At 39.4% G+C, this 19,033-nt stretch overlaps 1 protein-coding gene across 4 annotated transcripts in view; it reads left to right on the top strand.

Annotated features, from left to right (window-relative positions):
• The window catches only part of cep152 (centrosomal protein 152), a 52,927-nt gene that overhangs the window by 19,456 nt on the left and 14,438 nt on the right, over positions 1–19,033 (top strand). For 3 of the 4 annotated variants that reach the window (XM_034176229.1, XM_034176230.1, XM_034176232.1), the window contains 10 exons: positions 2,696–2,843; positions 3,160–3,251; positions 3,363–3,526; positions 3,758–3,959; positions 12,748–12,852; positions 12,986–13,116; positions 14,101–14,229; positions 14,306–14,441; positions 14,980–15,153; positions 15,234–15,494. In XM_034176229.1, coding sequence (XP_034032120.1) covers positions 2,696–2,843; positions 3,160–3,251; positions 3,363–3,526; positions 3,758–3,959; positions 12,748–12,852; positions 12,986–13,116; positions 14,101–14,229; positions 14,306–14,441; positions 14,980–15,153; positions 15,234–15,494 — 1,542 coding nt within the window. Of the gene's footprint in view, positions 1–2,695; positions 2,844–3,159; positions 3,252–3,362; positions 3,527–3,757; positions 3,960–12,747; positions 12,853–12,985; positions 13,117–14,100; positions 14,230–14,305; positions 14,442–14,974; positions 15,154–15,233; positions 15,495–19,033 lie in introns of all 4 variants that reach the window. The other variant, XM_034176231.1, reaches the window with a different exon arrangement.

Here is a 19,033-nt window from a genome sequence, read left to right as displayed (position 1 = left end):
AAAGCCTCACCTTTACTCCTTCAAACATACCTCTGGTAATTGTAGCCAAATAACTCAAGCATTGTCTCGTCTGACCATAAGTTCTCCAGAAGACATTTGGCTTGTGCATGTAGGCAGCTGCAAATTTCAGTCTAGCTTGAAGGTGTCGATTTTGGAGCAGTAGCTTCTTTCTTCATCAGCACCCTCCCATTACACGACTATTTAAATTCGCTTCACTGTGGACAGTGGTGGTGGTGGGGATCTAGCAGTTTACAATTCATGGCAGGCCTGAGTCTTGTGGTTCCTGGTTTGTTCCTGAACATCCTAACCGACGTCCTCTCATGTGAGGGTGACCATTTGGGTCTTCTTCCAGACCTTGGCAAAGTAGCAAGGCCTGGAATTAAAGTTGCCATGACATTCATGCCCATGATGAGTGAATATAAACGTCTGAGCACAACTGTATTTTTAATGTTAGCTGTGTCAGTTTGAGTACAACTGAAAGAATGGCTAACTGTAAACCTTGTCAAATAAGGTAAATAATAATAATACTCCCCCTTTGGTGCCTGGATGTGACTACGAGTGGTAGAGAGAATTGAGTCTCTGTCTCCTTTTTTTCCTTCTTTTAAATGCAAGCTGTCATGTTTTATTTGAAACTTTATTTCCATGTACCAATAATGTACAAAAGTGCTGAATTACTTGACAAACAGAATTTTCAGTTTTCAGATTGCCTTTTTTTTTTTACAAATGAAAAAAAAAGACATTTACAAATACAGATTTATTTCTAAGAACCAACACACACGTTACAGTAACTTGTGTTGTTTTTTACGTGTATATATATATATATATATATATATATATATATATATATATAAACCAGTGGAGGGCAAAGTTCAGCTAATCTGATAACCCATGATTATCAAAGGTAATGTTTTTTGCTAGGGGATAAGCTTTTCAGATAACTTTTAAAAGCATCAGCGGACCAATTACCTTCAGATAAATTTAGTTCCAATAACTTTCAGTCCGCTAACATTTTTTTTTTTTTTTTGCCGGTAAGTGAGCAAAGTTTAATGGTCAAAAATGTTTGTAAACCCTAAAACCAAACATTTTAGTTGTGGCTGTCGCTTGCTGATGACGTCATCATTAAGCGCAAAACGTGATTGGCCGGTTGACGCAGCGAGCATTGTGGATAGTGTAGTTCAGGTTCACTTTGGATGTTACAGTGAGTGTTACCGTCCGCTCGACGCAGAAACAAAATGGACTAATTTTAAACATTTTATTTTATTTCTTTGTGGCTGACGGCATAATTGAATCGCCAAGACTCGGTGGAAGAGAGGAGATCTCACAGTGCAGCTGTTTTACACAGGGACTTTTCTTAGACACCGTGTTGGATAATCAGGATTATGTGGATTATTTCTTCAGAATTTAATGAACTCCACTGAATGTAACAGGTAAGAATTTATATTGACTATGTGTCTTTTACTCTGACAATCAATGCATTAATGGATGTATTTTGGTTGTTTAAGCCACAGGGTTCAAAGCGTGTAAAAAAAAAAAAAAAAACAGCTTTTAGTTCGTAAATGACGTTGTACATAATGCCAAGATAAACTGAGTTCTAATACTGTCTTACTGCTTTTAAAAGATGATGACAGTGTTTGGGGTTTTATTTATTTATTTATTTTTTAAATTCATCCATTTTTCGTGCATTCTGTTTGTGTTTGTGATCCTTGAATTTACCCAACAGCCCCTGCGGTGCTTAAAGTGAAACTGGTTTATCATAAGCTGACAGTGTAATCTGGTGTGGTCGCGTCCTAATCAATACTAAAAGTTATCAGTTGTCTGTAATAAAGATAATTTTTTTTTTTTTTTTTTAAGCAGTTTATCAGTTTAGCGTCATAAAAGGTAACATTTCAGTTATCAGATTAATGGTTATCGAAGCTAACCTTTTGGTTAATTGTGCCCACCACTGATATAAACTGAACAACCACTGATGACAGGGAGGTAATTTTCCCATAATGCCTTTTGGCATGTGTGTCTGTAAACGGTCGAAACCTTCAAAATTAGTGCATTACTTTAAAACTAAAATATGTAGCTGATATTTTCACTTTGTAAAAATGACAGTTAAATGACGTTAATTTCGATAACTTGTCCGGAATTTGTTTAAAATTTTAATCGTAAGTCAAAACTACCTTGCTGTGCATGTCTCCTGCGACAAGACTGTATGGCTGTGAAAATAATCTTTTTCTTTTCTCTCTCCTTTTTTTCCCCTCTCTGGTCACCAGGTCTCTTTTGCTGAGAGAAGGCTGATCTTAGACAGAAACGCTGGCTCTTTGTTTTTTGTGATTGCCTTTGAATTTACTCAGAAGTATCAGTAGCTGCCAGTGTACTGGAGCCAATACTAAAAGTTATCGGTTTAGCTTTTTGCTGTCACTTTCACTAAATTTTTTAGGGGTTTATCTGTTTAGCTTTGTAAAAGTTAACTTTTCAGTTAGTGGAAACAATTATTGAAGCTAACTTTTTGGTTAGCTGTGCCCACCACTGCACTTGCATGTGGAGGGTTGTTTCCATGGTGTGTCAGGGACTTCTGGCTGGTACAGTCAGCCAATCATAGGCTGAAAGAGGATTTCTAATATGTATATTTGTTTTTTCCTTTCCATAACAAGATGATTACAGTGAAGTGTATGGTAACCAGGGAGTGTTGTTGTTTTGGTGTTTCCAGACTGATGTTGGTCAGAGGTTACGAGAACAGCTAAAACAGCTGGAGCACCAGAGACAAGAGGAACAGCTGGAAAAGGCCAGAGTGGTCAATGTCCTGACGCAGCATCTGGAGGAGAGTCAACAACAATGTGCCAAGCTGCTGCAGACGAGTGAGTGAATCGTTTATAACTACCAGCAAAAAATGCACATTGGGGTCTGCTCCTTTCTCTGCCCATATGCAAGGCACCGTCTCTTGATCTGAAGTTGGTTCCCGGGCGCAGCACAATGGCCGCCCACTGTTCCTAGTGATTGGATTGTATCTTACTGTAATTACGATGGGTTAAGTACAGTCTTCATACAGTTGCTACAGAAGGCATTAACAGAATATGAAGAAGCGACTTCTGAGCACATGTACATAATTACTTTAATAGGATTATTTTTAATGTGGCCTTTCAGTCTTGACTGCTGCTGTTCTCTCTTGCCCAGGTTCAGTGCATGAGATGACTCAACTGCAAATCAAACTGCAGCAGGCTCAGTCAGCCAAGGCACTGAGTGAAAACATGAACAAAGCTTTACAGGTTTGTTTTTGCATCATCTGAGCACTGTATAACTGAAGGGAATTGGTTGTAAACATGATTAAACTTTGAGTAATTTATATCTCGAAAATGTTTTGACATTTTATCCTAAAGGAGGATCTGCTGGATTTGAAGGAGCAGATTAATCTGTATGAATCAGCTGTGAAGCATGGGGTCATTGCATTTGAACTGAGTGGTGACTCGGAGAACCAACTCTCTGACTCCTGCATGGATTTAGGACTAAAGAAGTCCAACTGGAAGAACACCATGATTCATTGGTGGGTCATAAATACGCAGCACAGCCACAGTCTTTATGTTCAATGTCAAATGTGATGATCACTCACATTTCAAGTAGCATGCAGTTTTATATATGCATATTCTGGTAATTTGTGGTGTTGTGTTTGCACTTTATTTTGTCACTGTACCATGGGCCACTTTTTAAATTTTTATTTATTTTTAACCAATTTGTCATTGCTTCTTAAAATTATGATCTGTCTCTGTTTGCTCAGTACTGCGCTGACAAACCTGTTGGACCCCCAGCTGCCCAAGGAAGAGGCTTTACAGCAGCTACGAGTGGAGATGCAACGCTGTCTGGCCAGCCTGAAGGGCAAGCGACAAAAAATTAGCCGGCTCCAGGAGGAGCTTCATTGCTGTCAGAACACAGTGCACGAGCTACAGACCCAGTTATCTGAAGCCCAGCTCAGCTCTTCTGTGAGGTTTTTCACTATTTGAGTGTAAAATTTTATAACATAAATTTACAGTACCTCTTTGATACAAACCATAGATAAGTTAGGAACCATCCATTCTATCTAGAAAAGCATCTTACCAGAAAGTACAAAATGTTTATGAATCCCGTAATGGGGTTTTCCTTCAAACCATTTATGTTTTCAGCCATTTTGCAACCTTAAAAGAAAAGATGAGGTTTAACAGAGAAGTGTAAGCCAAATATCACATGTATAAAAGCGCTGTTTTAGTATCTTCACTGCAGAAAAGGGGTATCTAAAAACAAGATAAAAACACTAAATCTGAGGGAAATTACACTATGTAACACAATTTTTGTTCCTGGCTTCTAAGTGTTGTATTTCAACTGCTTATGTCTAAAGTCTATGGAAAAATGACTACATTCAGCACAAACTTTGATTTTATTTTTTTCAACGTTCTAGAAAGTCATAAAAGTTTCTTGAAATTTCTAGATAATTCTGGAAACTTCTAGAAAATTCTGGACAGTTCTAGCAGTTCAAGAATATTCTAGAAGACTACTCAGTAGTAGTGAAGGTGAATCGAGAATTTTCTTAAACAGACACATTTCAAAATATCACTGTCCTGATCACAGAAGCAAAGTTTCTGTGGAATAACAGCTATTTTCTATTTATTTAAGGCATAACGGGTTAGGAAAACACACTGTGTACCCAGGAACAAAACAAAAATAAAAATTTGTTACATAGTGTTATCTTGCTGCATGGACAGATAATTTCACTTGACAAGATGTCTTGAATTAAGTTTGTTAAATCTAGAAAGAAGCATTCAAACACTTAAAATAAGAAATTATCTAACACTAAGAAGTATTTTTCCAGAATACTGTTTTTTTTCTGGATGAAGTATCCCTGACTTTATTCAAGTGTGTCTTTGGCTACCAAAATAAGGCTAAAAAATGGGTATAATTTTGCCTAAAAAGTAGGAACTCCCACAGCGGGCCCCAGACCCCCAGTCGAATTTGAAGATGCCTCATTGTTATAATTCTGAGTTAATTGGGAACCTTTGTCTGAACATGTAAGACTTGCGCATGACAACTGGGAACCTTGGTTGGTTTACGTGTTGGCATCAGAATTTTGGCTCTCTGTTGGGACTGTTTACACAGAGACTGCTACCTGCTGCTTTGGACTTGAATTAACAGTCTTTTTCAAGACTTTTTTTACTTTTTTACCTTTTTACTTTTTTTTTGTTTTTTTTACTGTGCTCCAACGCCTAAGGAAGACCTCTAACGGTCGAAACATCGCGACGGAGCACTTTTATCAGCTAACTTTCATCAGCGTTGGCAAGCTAACTAGCTTGCTATCGCTTTCGTTTTTATTTTTTTTATTTTATTTTTTTTTTCTCTTTTAGCACTGTTGTGCGTTATCTGTGCTGCTCCACAGCGTGTTTAGTTGATTTTTATTTTATTTTAGCACCGTTGTCGTGCGTTCGCTGTCGTCGTGCGTTGCCTGTGCTGCTTCATGGCCTGTTTGGTGCCTTGATTGGGGCACTCCTTCTGCTGAATCACCTTTAAATTATTTACACATTATTCACTTTGTGTGTTTTTAGGAATCCGCTAGGTTGCGTTGCTACTAGCTCTTAGCCGATTTAGCATGGCGGCTTCTCCTGTCTCTCCCGTACTTTTCTGCTCTGGGTGTGAAATGTTTAGTTATTCCTCGGCCTCCTTTAGCAGTAATGGTACTTGTAATAAGTGCAGCTTATTCGTAGCTTTGGAGGCCAGGCTGGGCGAGTTGGAGACTCGGCTCCGCACCGTGGAAAATTCTACAGTTAGCCAGGCCCCTGTAGTCGGTGCGGACCAAGGTAGCTTAGCCGCCGTTAGTTCCCCCCTGGCAGATCCCGGGCAGTCGGGAAAGCAGGCTGACTGGGTGACTGTGAGGAGGAAGCGTAGCCCTAAACAGAAGCCCCGTGTACACCGTCAACCCGTTCACATCTCTAACCGTTTTTCCCCACTCAATGATACACTCGCCGAGGATCAAACTCTGGTTATTGGCGACTCTGTTTTGAGAAATGTGAAGTTAGCGACACCAGCAACCATTGTCAATTGTCTTCCGGGGGCCAGAGCAGGCGACATCGAAGGACATTTGAAATTGCTGGCTAAGGCTAAGCGTAAATTTGGTAAGATTGTAATTCACGTCGGCAGTAATGACACTCGGTTACGCCAATCGGAGGTCACTAAAATTAACATTAAATCGGTGTGTAACTTTGCAAAAACAATGTCGGACTCTGTTGTTTTCTCTGGGCCCCTCCCCAATCAGACCGGGAGTGACATGTTTAGCCGCATGTTCTCCTTGAATTGCTGGCTGTCTGAGTGGTGTCCAAAAAATGAGGTGGGCTTCACTGATAATTGGCAAAGCTTCTGGGGAAAACCTGGTCTTGTTAGGAGAGACGGCATCCATCCCACTTTAGATGGAGCAGCTCTCATTTCTAGAAATCTGGCCAATTTTCTTGGATCCTCCAAACTGTGACTGTCCAGCGTTGGGACCAGGAGGCAGAGCTGTGGTCTTATACACCTCTCTGCAGCTTCTCTCCCCCTGCCATCCCCTCATTACCCCATCCCCGTAGAGACGGTGCCTGCTCCCAGACCACCAATAACCAGCAAAAATCTATTTAAGCATAAAAATTCAAAAAGAAAAAATAATATAGCACCTTCAATTGCACCACAGACTAAAACAGTTAAATGTGGTCTATTAAACATTAGGTCTCTCTCTTCTAAGTCCCTGTTGGTAAATGATATAATAATTGATCAACGTATTGATTTATTCTGCCTAACAGAAACCTGGTTACAGCAGGATGAATATGTTAGTTTAAATGAGTCAACACCCCCGAGTCACACTAACTGTCAGAATGCTCGTAGCACGGGCCGTGGCGGAGGATTAGCAGCAATCTTCCATTCCAGCTTATTAATTAATCAAAAACCTAGACAGAGCTTTAATTCATTTGAAAGCTTGTCTCTTAGTCTTGTCCATCCAAATTGGAAGTCCCAAAAACCAGTTTTATTTGTTATTATCTATCGTCCACCTGGTCGTTACTGTGAGTTTCTCTGTGAATTTTCTGACCTTTTGTCTGACTTAGTGCTTAGCTCAGATAAGATAATTATAGTGGGCGATTTTAATATCCACACAGATGCTGAGAATGACAGCCTCAACACTGCATTTAATCTATTATTAGACTCTATTGGCTTTGCTCAAAAAGTAAATGAGTCCACCCACCACTTTAATCATATCTTAGATCTTGTTCTGACTTATGGTATGGAAATAGAAGACTTAACAGTATTCCCTGAAAACTCCCTTCTGTCTGATCATTTTTTAATAACATTTACATTTACCCTGATGGACTACCCTGCAGTGGGGAATAAGTTTCATTACACTAGAAGTCTTTCAGAAAGCGCTGTAACTAGGTTTAAGGATATGATTCCTTCGTTATGTTCTCTAATGTCATATACCAACACAGAGCAGAGTAGCTACCTAAACTCTGTAAGGGAGTTAGAGTATCTCGTCAATAGTTTTACATCCTCTTTGAAGACAACTTTGGATGCTGTAGCTCCTCTGAAAAAGAGAGCTTTAAATCAGAAGTGTCTGACTCCGTGGTATAACTCACAAACTCGTAGCTTAAAGCAGATAACCTGTAAGTTGGAGAGGAAATGGCATCTCACTAATTTAGAAGATCTTCACTTAGCCTGGAAAAAGAGTTTGTTGCTCTATAAAAAAAGCCCTCCGTAAAGCTAGGACATCTTTCTACTCATCACTAATTGAAGAAAATAAGAATAACCTCAGGTTTCTTTTCAGCACTGTAGCTAGGCTGACAAAGAGTCAGAGCTCTATTGAGCTGAGTATTCCATTAACTTTAACTAGTAATGACTTCATGACTTTCTTTGCTAACAAAATTTTGACTATTAGAGAAAAAATTACTCATAACCATCCCAAAGATGTATCGTTATCTTTGGCTGCTTTCAGTGATGCCGGTATTTGGTTAGACTCTTTCTCTCCGGTTGTTCTGTCTGAGTTATTTTCATTGGTTGCTTCGTCCAAACCATCAGCATGTTTATTGGACCCCATTCCTGCCAGGCTGCTCAAGGAAGTCCTACCATTATTTAATGCTTCAATCTTAAATATGATCAATCTATCTTTGTTAGTTGGTTATGTACCACAGGCCTTTAAGGTGGCAGTAATTAAACCATTACTTAAAAAGCCATCACTTGACCCAGCTATCTTAGCTAATTATAGGCCAATTTCCAACCTTCCTTTTCTCTCAAAGATTCTTGAGAGGGTAGTTGTAAAACAGCTAACTGATCACCTGCAGAGGAATGGTCTATTTGAAGAGTTTCAGTCAGGTTTTAGAATTCATCATAGTACAGAAACAGCATTAGTGAAGGTTACAAATGATCTTCTTATGGCTTCGGACAGTGGACTTATCTCTGTGCTTGTTCTGTTGGACCTCAGTGCTGCTTTTGATACTGTTGACCATAAAATTTTATTACAGAGATTAGAGCATGTCATAGGTATTAAAGGCACTGCGCTGCGGTGGTTTGAATCATATTTGTCTAATAGATTACAGTTTGTTCATGTAAATGGGGAATCTTCTTCACAGACTAAAGTTAATTATGGAGTTCCACAAGGTTCTGTGCTAGGACCAATTTTATTTACTTTATACATGCTTCCCTTAGGCAGTATTATTAGACGGTATTGCTTAAATTTTCATTGTTACGCAGATGATACCCAGCTTTATCTATCCATGAAGCCAGAGGATACACACCAATTAGCTAAACTGCAGGATTGTCTTACAGACATAAAGACATGGATGACCTCTAATTTCCTGCTTTTAAACTCAGATAAAACTGAAGTTATTGTACTTGGCCCCACAAATCTTAGAAGCATGGTGTCTAACCAGATCGTTACTCTGGATGGCATTTCCCTGATCTCTAGTAATACTGTGAGAAATCTTGGAGTCATTTTTGATCAGGATATGTCATTCAAAGCGCATATTAAACAAATATGTAGGACTGCCTTTTTGCATTTACGCAATATCTCTAAAATCAGAAAGGTCTTGTCTCAGAGTGATGCTGAAAAACTAATTCATGCATTTATTTCCTCTAGGCTGGACTATTGTAATTCATTATTATCAGGTTGTCCTAAAAGTTCCCTAAAAAGCCTTCAGTTGGTTCAGAATGCTGCAGCTAGAGTACTGACGGGGACTAGCAGGAGAGAGCATATCTCACCCGTGTTGGCCTCTCTTCATTGGCTTCCTGTTAATTCTAGAATAAAATTTAAAATTCTTCTTCTTACTTATAAGGTTTTGAATAATCAGGTCCCATCTTATCTTAGGGACCTCGTATTACCCCATATTACCCCATTAGAGCGCTTCGCTCTCAGACTGCGGGCTTACTTGTAGTTCCTAGGGTTTGTAAGTGTAGAATGGGAGGCAGAGCCTTCAGCTTTCAGGCTCCTCTCCTGTGGAACCAGCTCCCAATTCAGATCAGGGAGACAGATACCCTCTCTACTTTTAAGATTAGGCTTAAAACTTTCCTTTTCGCTAAGGCTTATAGTTAGGGCTGGATCGGGTGACCCTGGACCATCCCTTGGTTATGCTGCTTTAGACGTAGATTGTGGGGGGTTTCCCATGATGCACTGTTTCTTTCTCTTTTTGCTCCGTATGCATCACTCTGCATTTAATCATTAGTGCTCGATCTCTGCCCCCCTTCACGGCATGTCTTTTTCCTGGTTTTTTCCCTCAGCCCCAACCAGTCTCAGCAGAAGACTGCCCCTCCCTGAGCCTGGTTCTGCTGGAGGTTTCTTCCTGTTAAAAGGGAGTTTTTCCTTCCCACTGTTGCCAAGTGCTTGCTCATAGGGGGTCGTTTTGACCGTTGGGGTTTTTCATAATTATTGTATGGCCTTGCCTTACAATATGGAGCGCCTTGGGGCAACTGTTTGTTGTGATTTGGCGCTATATAAGAAAAAAGTTGATTGATTGATTGTCATCCCTGAGAAATGTAGATTAGTCAGTTAGTCCATTCCAGCCAGCTTGTGTAGACAATATTCAAAAATGAATGTTATGTTCTTATAACTTAAATTTTGGCTATGTGGTGCATCTGTGCATGATCCAGCACATAGGTGCCTAAGTGTTGAGGGCTCCATTGGCTGGAAAATGCCAAGGGGACACCTATGCTTCACATAGCTGTGGCAGATAGATGGTTGTTTTAGAGCTATCGTCTGTCTGGGTGATTGCCATCCAGGACCCAAGGTGATAACATGGTGTCGTGGATGCAGCAAAGCACAGAGTCAGTGATGCTTCCAGAGTTGACTTGTAGCTTATGGTGTTAAAATAACATGAGGACAAACTGTATTGCATCTAATGAACTTTGATGCATTAGATCAATCGAAGGAGTAACTTTACTTTGCCTCAGTAATACCCTCGAAAAGTACTGCCACCTGCTGGATGCTTATTGGATGCTGAATAAATGATCAAAAATTGCAAACAGCTGCTGTTGGAACTCGCATGTAGTTTGTCTCCTAAACTCTGGGCATATCATGCGGTTATCAGTGTGTTCTACCCAATTAGCAAGCTAGCAGCAGGTGGGAGAAACATGACTTTTCAAAAGGAACATTGTTCCATATTCTGTATCAACAGTCATTACAAGCTGCGCTAAATGGAGACTGAATCATAGACTGTGTGTGTATACACAGTTGAACCCCATTAACTCGCGCATATATATATATATATATATATATATATATATATGAATATATATATATATATGAATATATATATATATATATATATATATATATATATATATATATATATATATATATATATATATATATATATATATATATATATATATATATATATATATATGAGGTCTGTCCAAAAAGTAATGGACCTTTTTATTTTTTTCAAAAACTATATGGATTTGAATCACGTGTGATTGCATCAGCCAAGCTTGAACTTTCGTGCGCATGCGTGAGTTTTTTCACGCGTCGGTTGCGTCATTCGCCTGTGGGCAGGCTTTGAGTGAGCACTGGTCCACCCCCCTCGTCAGATTTTCATTGTCAGGGAAATGACAGAGCGACTGCCGCTTTGCTCCATGAAATTTTTTTCAGAAACTGTTAGAGACAGCCAGTTGGAAACCATTCGAAAGATTCAGATGGCTTTTGGTGGCTTTTCAGTCGAGTGAGTATCCGAGAAATTGTGAAACAGCTGGACATGCCACAACGTGTCCTGTGAGACTTCCAACACGGAGATGTTTTTTTTTGTTTTTGTTTTTTTTGCGCGCCGTGAGCGGCTCTGTGCCGATGCGCGAAATCCTCCGCATGTCTTTCATTACAAAATCTCCTGTAACAGTGGAATGTGCCGCAAAAGTGCTATGTCCAGCTCTCTTGCCATTTCTGTGGTAATCACACGATGTCCCGGATCAACACAGTGTTCAGTTTGGAAATGATCTGGTTGTTCCAGCCTGTTGATGGCCGCTGCGTGCACCGCGCGCCCTCCGCCGGTGGTGGTTTTAACACTCCTTAATCCGTGTGACGCCGACAGAATCTTCACCAAAAGCCATCTGAATCTTTCGAATGGTTTCCAATTGGCTGTCTCTAACAGTTTCTGAAAAAAATTTCATGGAGCAAAGCGGCAGTCGCTCTGCCATTTCCCTGACAATAAAAATCCGACGAGGGGGCTGGACCAGTGCTCACTCAAAGCCTGCCCACAGGCGAATGATGCAACCGACAGGCGTGAAAAAACTCACGCATGTGCACAAATGTTCAAGCTTGGCTGATGCAATCACACATGATTCAAATCCATATAGTTTTTGAAAAAAATAAAAAGGTCCGTTTTGGCTTTACTCATGGTCGATTTGTGGACCCCAAACATTTAGACTACTGAATGTTTTTTGCCAACCTCATTAATTCATGGTTTCAGCTAACGTGCGGTTCGATTTTGTGGACCCTAACTAACGTGAGTTAACAAGGTTCATCTGTGTATATATAACCAAACCTTGCGTGACATCATCCATAGGTTTTCTGTAGAGACCCAGAAGAACAGTTTTGATACGCAAAAATTGCTGCTCTGGGTATCATCATGTTGGTACCGCTTACTCTGCCTACGTCATGATGAACCCATGAATGGATAAAGACGAGTGTGAGCGAGACCCTGTGTGACGTGGGAGGGATGAATGAAGCCAAAACACGCCCTCATCTTAGTTACCAAGCTAACTAAGCTAACAGGTTAACCTTGGGTTGGGTGTTTATTTAATCATATTTTTTGGGACTGTTCAGAATGGACAGACACAGTCCTCCACAACAACTAGTAACTGGCTAGCAGCCTCTGTATGACTAGAGCACTGAGCTTCACTCAGTAGTACACATTAGCTTTCACACAAAGCAGCCACAGCCCTTATTATACATAACTTTCTGGCTTAAAGTTTACTAAACTAATGAGTTAAAAAAAAAAAAAAAAAAATCAGTCCTTGGGGAAATGCTATAGAGACCAAAATGTTTTTGTACCAGGCTGTAAACGTTTTTCTGCTCTGAGTTTGGACATTTTAACGTCGGCTGCAATAGGAACCTGCTCCTTTTGAATATTTCACCAACTTATTCAAAACAAATTTTCAGTTGATTTGTGATCTCTGAATGAACAAGTATTTTTGAATTTCATATTTAAAGACTACAGAGAGTGCAGGGTCTGTATGTGCATGAGCACTTGCTTTGCTTGTATACAAAAGGAGATAACAAAATTTGTATGTCTGAGCTCACAGGTACGAGAGACCAGCCAGAATAAGTGTGTAGACATAAGCGGAGTGTCGCAGAAAGAGTTGATGAAACTACAGGAAGACAAACGACAGCTGGAGGAAAAAGTGGAGGTTAGTCACAATTTATCAAATCATTGATGTGCATTTTGTTTATACATTTTCTGTGGAATGTTATTGATGAACAGGAATTGATGAAATTTTAAAAAGCTGTTTTCTTTTGCCCCCATCCAAAAAACCCCCCCAGGAACTGGAAAATAAGATTCAATTGCTAGAACAGAGTGAAGAAAAGGTGAAGACTGCCAACTTAGAACTGTGCACAAAAATGAGGGAGATGATCCAGGAGTTGGACCAAGAGAAGCAAGAGACTGCTCAGAGGTAAGGTGGCAACTAATTTCAGAGTAGCACAAACCTGTGAAAATCACCAGAGTCAGGAAATGTTCCTGGAAAATCTTTTGTCAAACGCATTATCATAGGTATGCAATAAGTACAGTAAACATCTGATTTATATCTGAATAATTTTCATACAAATTACATCTTGAATTAATTATTATTTACTGCAGTGCTGATGATGATAATGTGCACATATGAAAAAGATAGTACAGCCAAGCTACTGAAATTATTTTAAGTACATAATTGTGGCAACTTGCTGTTTTCTACACAAAATGGCACATTACATGCAAAGCCCTACCTTATGGCAGTCAGGCACTGCTTGTGTTTAAATGTTAATCAATTTTTAATTGACTATTGAATTAATCTCCAACTATTTTTATTATTGACTAATCATTTTGAACCATTCAAATTCTTTGTTTTCAGCTTCTCAAATGTGAAAGTTTTCTAGTTTATTTTACTAGCTGCTTTTCTCCAATCTGGCAGTAGACTGAATATCTTCAGGCTATGGGCAAAACAAGGCATTTGAAGGCATCATCTTAGGCTTTTGGTGACATTGATGGACATTTTTCACAATTTTTGACATTTTATAGCCCTAACAACTAATTGAGCACTCGAGAAAATAATCAATTGATTATGAAAATAATAGTTGCGTCCCTAATGTCAGTGCGCATCATCAGTGAGCGCCAAAACAAAGCTGTCTGCAGTATGACATGGAAGATGGAAAAATGAAAGCAGCTTTGCATTAAATTCCATGCACCGATTTTTGCAAATAACCCGTGTAGGAAATGAGATTTTCCCAGTGCATCAGACCATAGTAGCATGAATCCAACAGTAACAATATCCAAGTAGGAGGTTTAATTACAAGCTCCAAAAATAATCCTTTTAATATAAAGATTCCATTTGTTTTTTGACATCTTTAATGAAGTATGCGTACTTAATAATTAATGTGTCCACATTCTGTTTGTTCAGGTTTGAAAGGATCCAGCAGCAGTACAGGGATGATGTGGTGAACCGGGTCAGAACGGAGCTCACGATGGAGCACAAAGCTGAGGTTGAACAGCTGAATACACAACACCAACAGCAGATCCAACAGCTCCAGTAAGTTGTCAGTACCCATCACTGAGCATTTAAAGTGTGTGAAATGTGCTGCTCGTTTACTTTGCTCCCTATGCAGAACCCATCTGTCTGAGGTTAGTGACAAGATGCTGGCTGTGCAGGAGTGTTACATAGCTGTCTGCAAGGAGAAGGACATGATTGAAGAAAGCATACGCAACAGAGACAAGGGAGAGACGCTGAGGAGAGAAAATGAGGTATCAACTTGAATGAAGATTCTTACAGCTTATAAATGCTTTCTTAATGACCATATTTCATAATTATTTTTTTATCGGTTAAATTGCACTTTTGAAAAGCCCAAAACCACAGAAGAAATAAAATTTAAAAGCATGGTCTGAACACTGTGTACATGTAACACTTAAATACTCTTTATTGCCATGAGTACACCCATGAGAAGTTGTGTGGAATTCAGATATGTTGAGACTTTCACAGAACGGTTGAGTTATTGCTGGTAATTTTTGGTTATAGGTTGAGGTGTGTATTTGCCTACAAGCATGAGCAAAATGCACTTTTTTAAAATGTCAGAAATGAAACTGTCAGTTTAATGAAATTGTTTTGATGTATAGTTGCTCTTTGTGATTGATTTTCCAGAATAAGTTATCTCTAGATGGTTTGTGATAATGGGCTGTTCTCATGGGAGTAATTATTCCACTTTGAATTGCAACTTGGTACTAAAAAATGCTGTGTAATTAAACTTGTTCTTGTTGTTAGTATTGTTGTTTTTATTGCTCCCAGGAAAAGATGAGGGAGGAGAATGATAAAGTTGTGAAGACTCTGAGGGCTGAACTGGAGGCTCAGCACCAAGCATCAGTAGAACAGCTCAAAGCTCTGTGGTCCAAAGAGAAGGAGACTGAGATCCAACAGCAGGTCTTATCAGCTCAGGCTGCCTGGAAAGAGGAGATGAAAAATGTACGATTTCTCATATCTGCTGCCCAGCTTCTTCAGCCCTCTCATTATCATTTTTAAAAGTTGTTACTGTTTCTGTACAGATGGAGAGAACCTGCACCCAGAGACTGGAGGAAACTAAGAACAGTAAATGCAGAGAGACGGTTGAGGCAACCTGTCAGACGGATGAGCTTCATATCAGCATTATGACAGTTACTGTTGAAGAGCTGGACTCCAGGCTCAGTGCCCAGAAACGACACCTGCAACTGGAAGCTGACAGTATCAGACAGAAGGCTGTGGAGGAAGCCAGAAAACAAACCCAGCAAGAACTGCATGAGAAACATCTGGAGGACATGGCCAGACAGGTCTGTGATCTTTTTTAAAATGATGCCACGTAAGTGGTCACGTGCTGCGCCTTTTCAGGAAGCTAATATGGGCCAGTGGAGGTTTTAATATTGTGACAGTTCTAAAGGCAAATTGCTGTTTGGTTACACCTGATGGCGTAGCCCCTGTACAGCCCCAGTTCTGTTAATAGTTCTGTACTTTAGCTGCAGGAGCTAACATTAGCCTCACACACTGACTGGATGCATGGCTGGGGATGAATTTTCAGAAATGTTAAGTAATGTTAAAGTTTGGATATTGGAACTACTCAGTTTCTACATGTCATGGGAGCAAATTGTGGGATTTTTAGAATCAATCAATCAACAACTTTATTAATCCCACAAGGGGCAATTTGCTCCCATGACATATAGAAACTGAGTAGTTCAGATATCCAAACTATAACAACAATAAAACTAATAAAAGGGTGTTTTTACCCTCTGGGGTTTCGAGTCTACTTTTTGTCTTATTTCTATTAATAAATTGATGTCAGATGAACAGAATGTCAGATTTTGTTTGACCACTTCCTGAAACTGCATTTCATCTTTTGTTTCTATCTCTGCTCTAGATTGTTTGATTTAGAGCCCATCCTAGAGGCTGGAGAATACCACATGCTCTGCTTTCCTTTTCCTCCTCTCTCCATTCCTTTCTCTCCTTTCCTCCTTTGTGTTAGACTTTATAGTTGTCAATTTCTCATTCTCACTGACAAAATAGACAAAGCAAAGCTTATAAACTCAAAAGGAGCCTCTGTGTAAAGACTAGACAAAACTTTAATTTGGATTATTTTGTTCAGAAAAGGAAATCATTGGGGAAGAACACACATTGAGGAATTTTTTTTTTTTTTCATGTAGATGGAGCTTTTTCCATTAGTTATTTCTGTTATATAAGTAAAGATCACTGATGAATATGAAGAGGAATATGGGTGATTCTACCAAAAAAAAAATGTAACAGGGTGGGGATGTCACAATACAACCCCTGGCAACAATTATGGAATCACCGGCCTCAGAGGATGTTCATGCAGTTGTTTAATTTTGTATCGAAAATCGATTCTGAATCGAATCGTCAGTTGTTGTACGATTCACATCCCTATAAATTAACCAATTCCATTTATGCTTCTAAAGTTTCTGGGTGGAATAATGCATTCGCTTGCTTCAAATGGCTGGTTCGCTGTTCCCTCTGTTCGACTCACACACAGAGGGCAGGCTGACAAGGTTGATCCCACCTCATCCTGTACAGATCATGAGATCAGAAGGATACAGTGCAGTTTGGTGAACTGACGGTAATTTGCAGACACAAATATGCGTGTGTGTACAATCATACTATGCAGAATCGTACCGTGTATTCTGTGTACAGTTCTGCTCACTGAAACACTGCGTGTGTGTGTGTACCATATGGTTCAATACAAATACATGTACAACCCCTGGCAAAAATTATGGAATCACCGGCCTCGGAGGATGTTCATTCAGTTGTTTAATTTTGTAGAAAAAAAGCAGATCACAGACATGACACAAAACTAATGTCATTTCAAATGGCAACTTTCTGGCTTTAAGAAACACTATAAGAAATCAGGAAAAAAATGGTGGCAGTCAGTAACGGTTACTGTTTTTAGACCAAGCAGAGGGAAAAAAAATATGGAATCACTCAATTCTGAGGAAAAAATTATGGAATCATGAAAAACAAAAGAACGCTCCAACACATCATTAGTATTTTGTTGCACCACCTCTGGCTTTTATAACAGCTTGCAGTCTCTGAGGCATGGACTTAATGAGTGACAAACAGTACTCTTCATCAATCTGGCTACAACTTTCTTTGACTGCTGTTGCCAGATCAGCTTTGCAGGTTGGAGCATTGTCATGGACCATTTTCTTCAACTTCCTCCAAAGATTTTCAATTGGATTAAGATCCGGACTATTTGCAGGCCATGACATTGACCCTATGTGTCTTTCTGCAAGATGCATTATCATCTTGGAAAATGATTTCATCATCCCCAAACATCCTTTCAATTGATGGGATAAGAAAAGTATCCAAAATATCAACGTAAACTTGTGCATTTATTGATGATGTAATGACAGCCATCTCCCCAGTGCCTTTACCTGATATGCAGCCCCATATCATCAATGACTGTGGAAATTTACATGTTCTCTTCAGGCAGTCATCGTTATAAATCTCATTGGAACGGCACCAAACAAAAGTTCCAGCATCATCACCTTGCCCAATGCAGATTTGAGATTCATCACTGAATATGACTTTCATCCAGTCATCCACAGTCCACGATTGCTTTTCCTTAGCCCGTTGTAACTAGGGCTGCAGCTATCGAATATTTTACTAATCGACGATTATCCGAGTAATCGGATAAAAAGTACTTCTGCGTTTTTAAACATCAATAGTCCAGAGCTCTCCCTAAGCAATGGCACAATGCCACTGCGCCAAAGTGTTGACATTTTGCTGAAATGGTGATGGGATGTGGCTTTCTGTTTTGTTTTCTCCAACTTGTAAAATGTAACCATTTGTAAGTTTTTTTTTTTTTTTTTTTTTTTTTTTTAATAAAGGTTGATGGACTGGTCCCTGATTTTTTTTTTTTATTTATTTTTTTTTTTAATCCCTCTTTCTCTGCAATTCAGCAGATGTATTTCAGCTGGAGGTTGAACATGCAGCCTCAGTCAGTTTTTTTTATTATTTATTATTATTTTATTTAAGTTACCGTGTTTGTGAAGTGTTGTGTGTTGCCCAAAAAAGCAAAAATTAAAAAGTCAAACACTCAGTGTAAGTCTGAGGGAAACACAGAAGAAAGAGTGGACTTCTGCTGTTTGTCAATGTAGCCGGGGACAGAGCTGTGACTCGCCTGGTCTGAGAGCCCCTCACACTGGGTCGTGAGAGACAGCAGCTGGCCATTGGGTCTGTGTGTTTTTTAAAAATACACAAACACACTGCTTCGCTTTAAATGCACAGTAAGTCTATTTCAGATGATCAGCATGGACCATCTTTCTCTTAAAAGGCTTTATTTTACTCTGTGTCACGTTGGAAAGCGGTAGCTATCGTTACTATTTGATTAGCTGTTATGCTCCAGTCTTCTTCTGTTTTTTCTTTTTCCTGCGGCCGTTGCAGCGCCACACACAGGCCTGGCATATGTACTACAACGTTAAACGAAGCTTCGAGGCACAGAATTTGCCTCGAACATTTTTTGTAATTGAATTATTCGAGTTACTCGATTAATCGTTTCAGCCCTAATTGTAACATTGTTTTTTTCTGTTTAGGTGTTAATGATGGCTTTCATTTAGCTTTTCTGTATGTAAATCCCATTTCCTTTAGGCGGTTTCTTACAGTTCAGTTACAGACGTTGACTCTAGTTTCCTCCCATTTGTTCCTCATTTGTTTTGTTGTGCATTTTCGATTTTTGAGACATATTGCTTTAAGTTTTCTGTCTTGACACTTTGATGTCTTCCTTGGTCTACCAGTATGTTTGCCTTTAACAACCTTCCCATGTTGTTTGTATTTGGTCCAGAGTTTAGACACAGCTGACTGTGAA

This window comes from Thalassophryne amazonica, chromosome 8, assembly GCF_902500255.1.
Source record: "Thalassophryne amazonica chromosome 8, fThaAma1.1, whole genome shotgun sequence".
Taxonomy (NCBI): Eukaryota; Metazoa; Chordata; class Actinopteri; order Batrachoidiformes; family Batrachoididae; genus Thalassophryne; species Thalassophryne amazonica.
The sequence above is the reverse complement of the archived record's forward strand: the minus strand, read 5'-3'. Positions and strand labels throughout refer to the sequence as shown.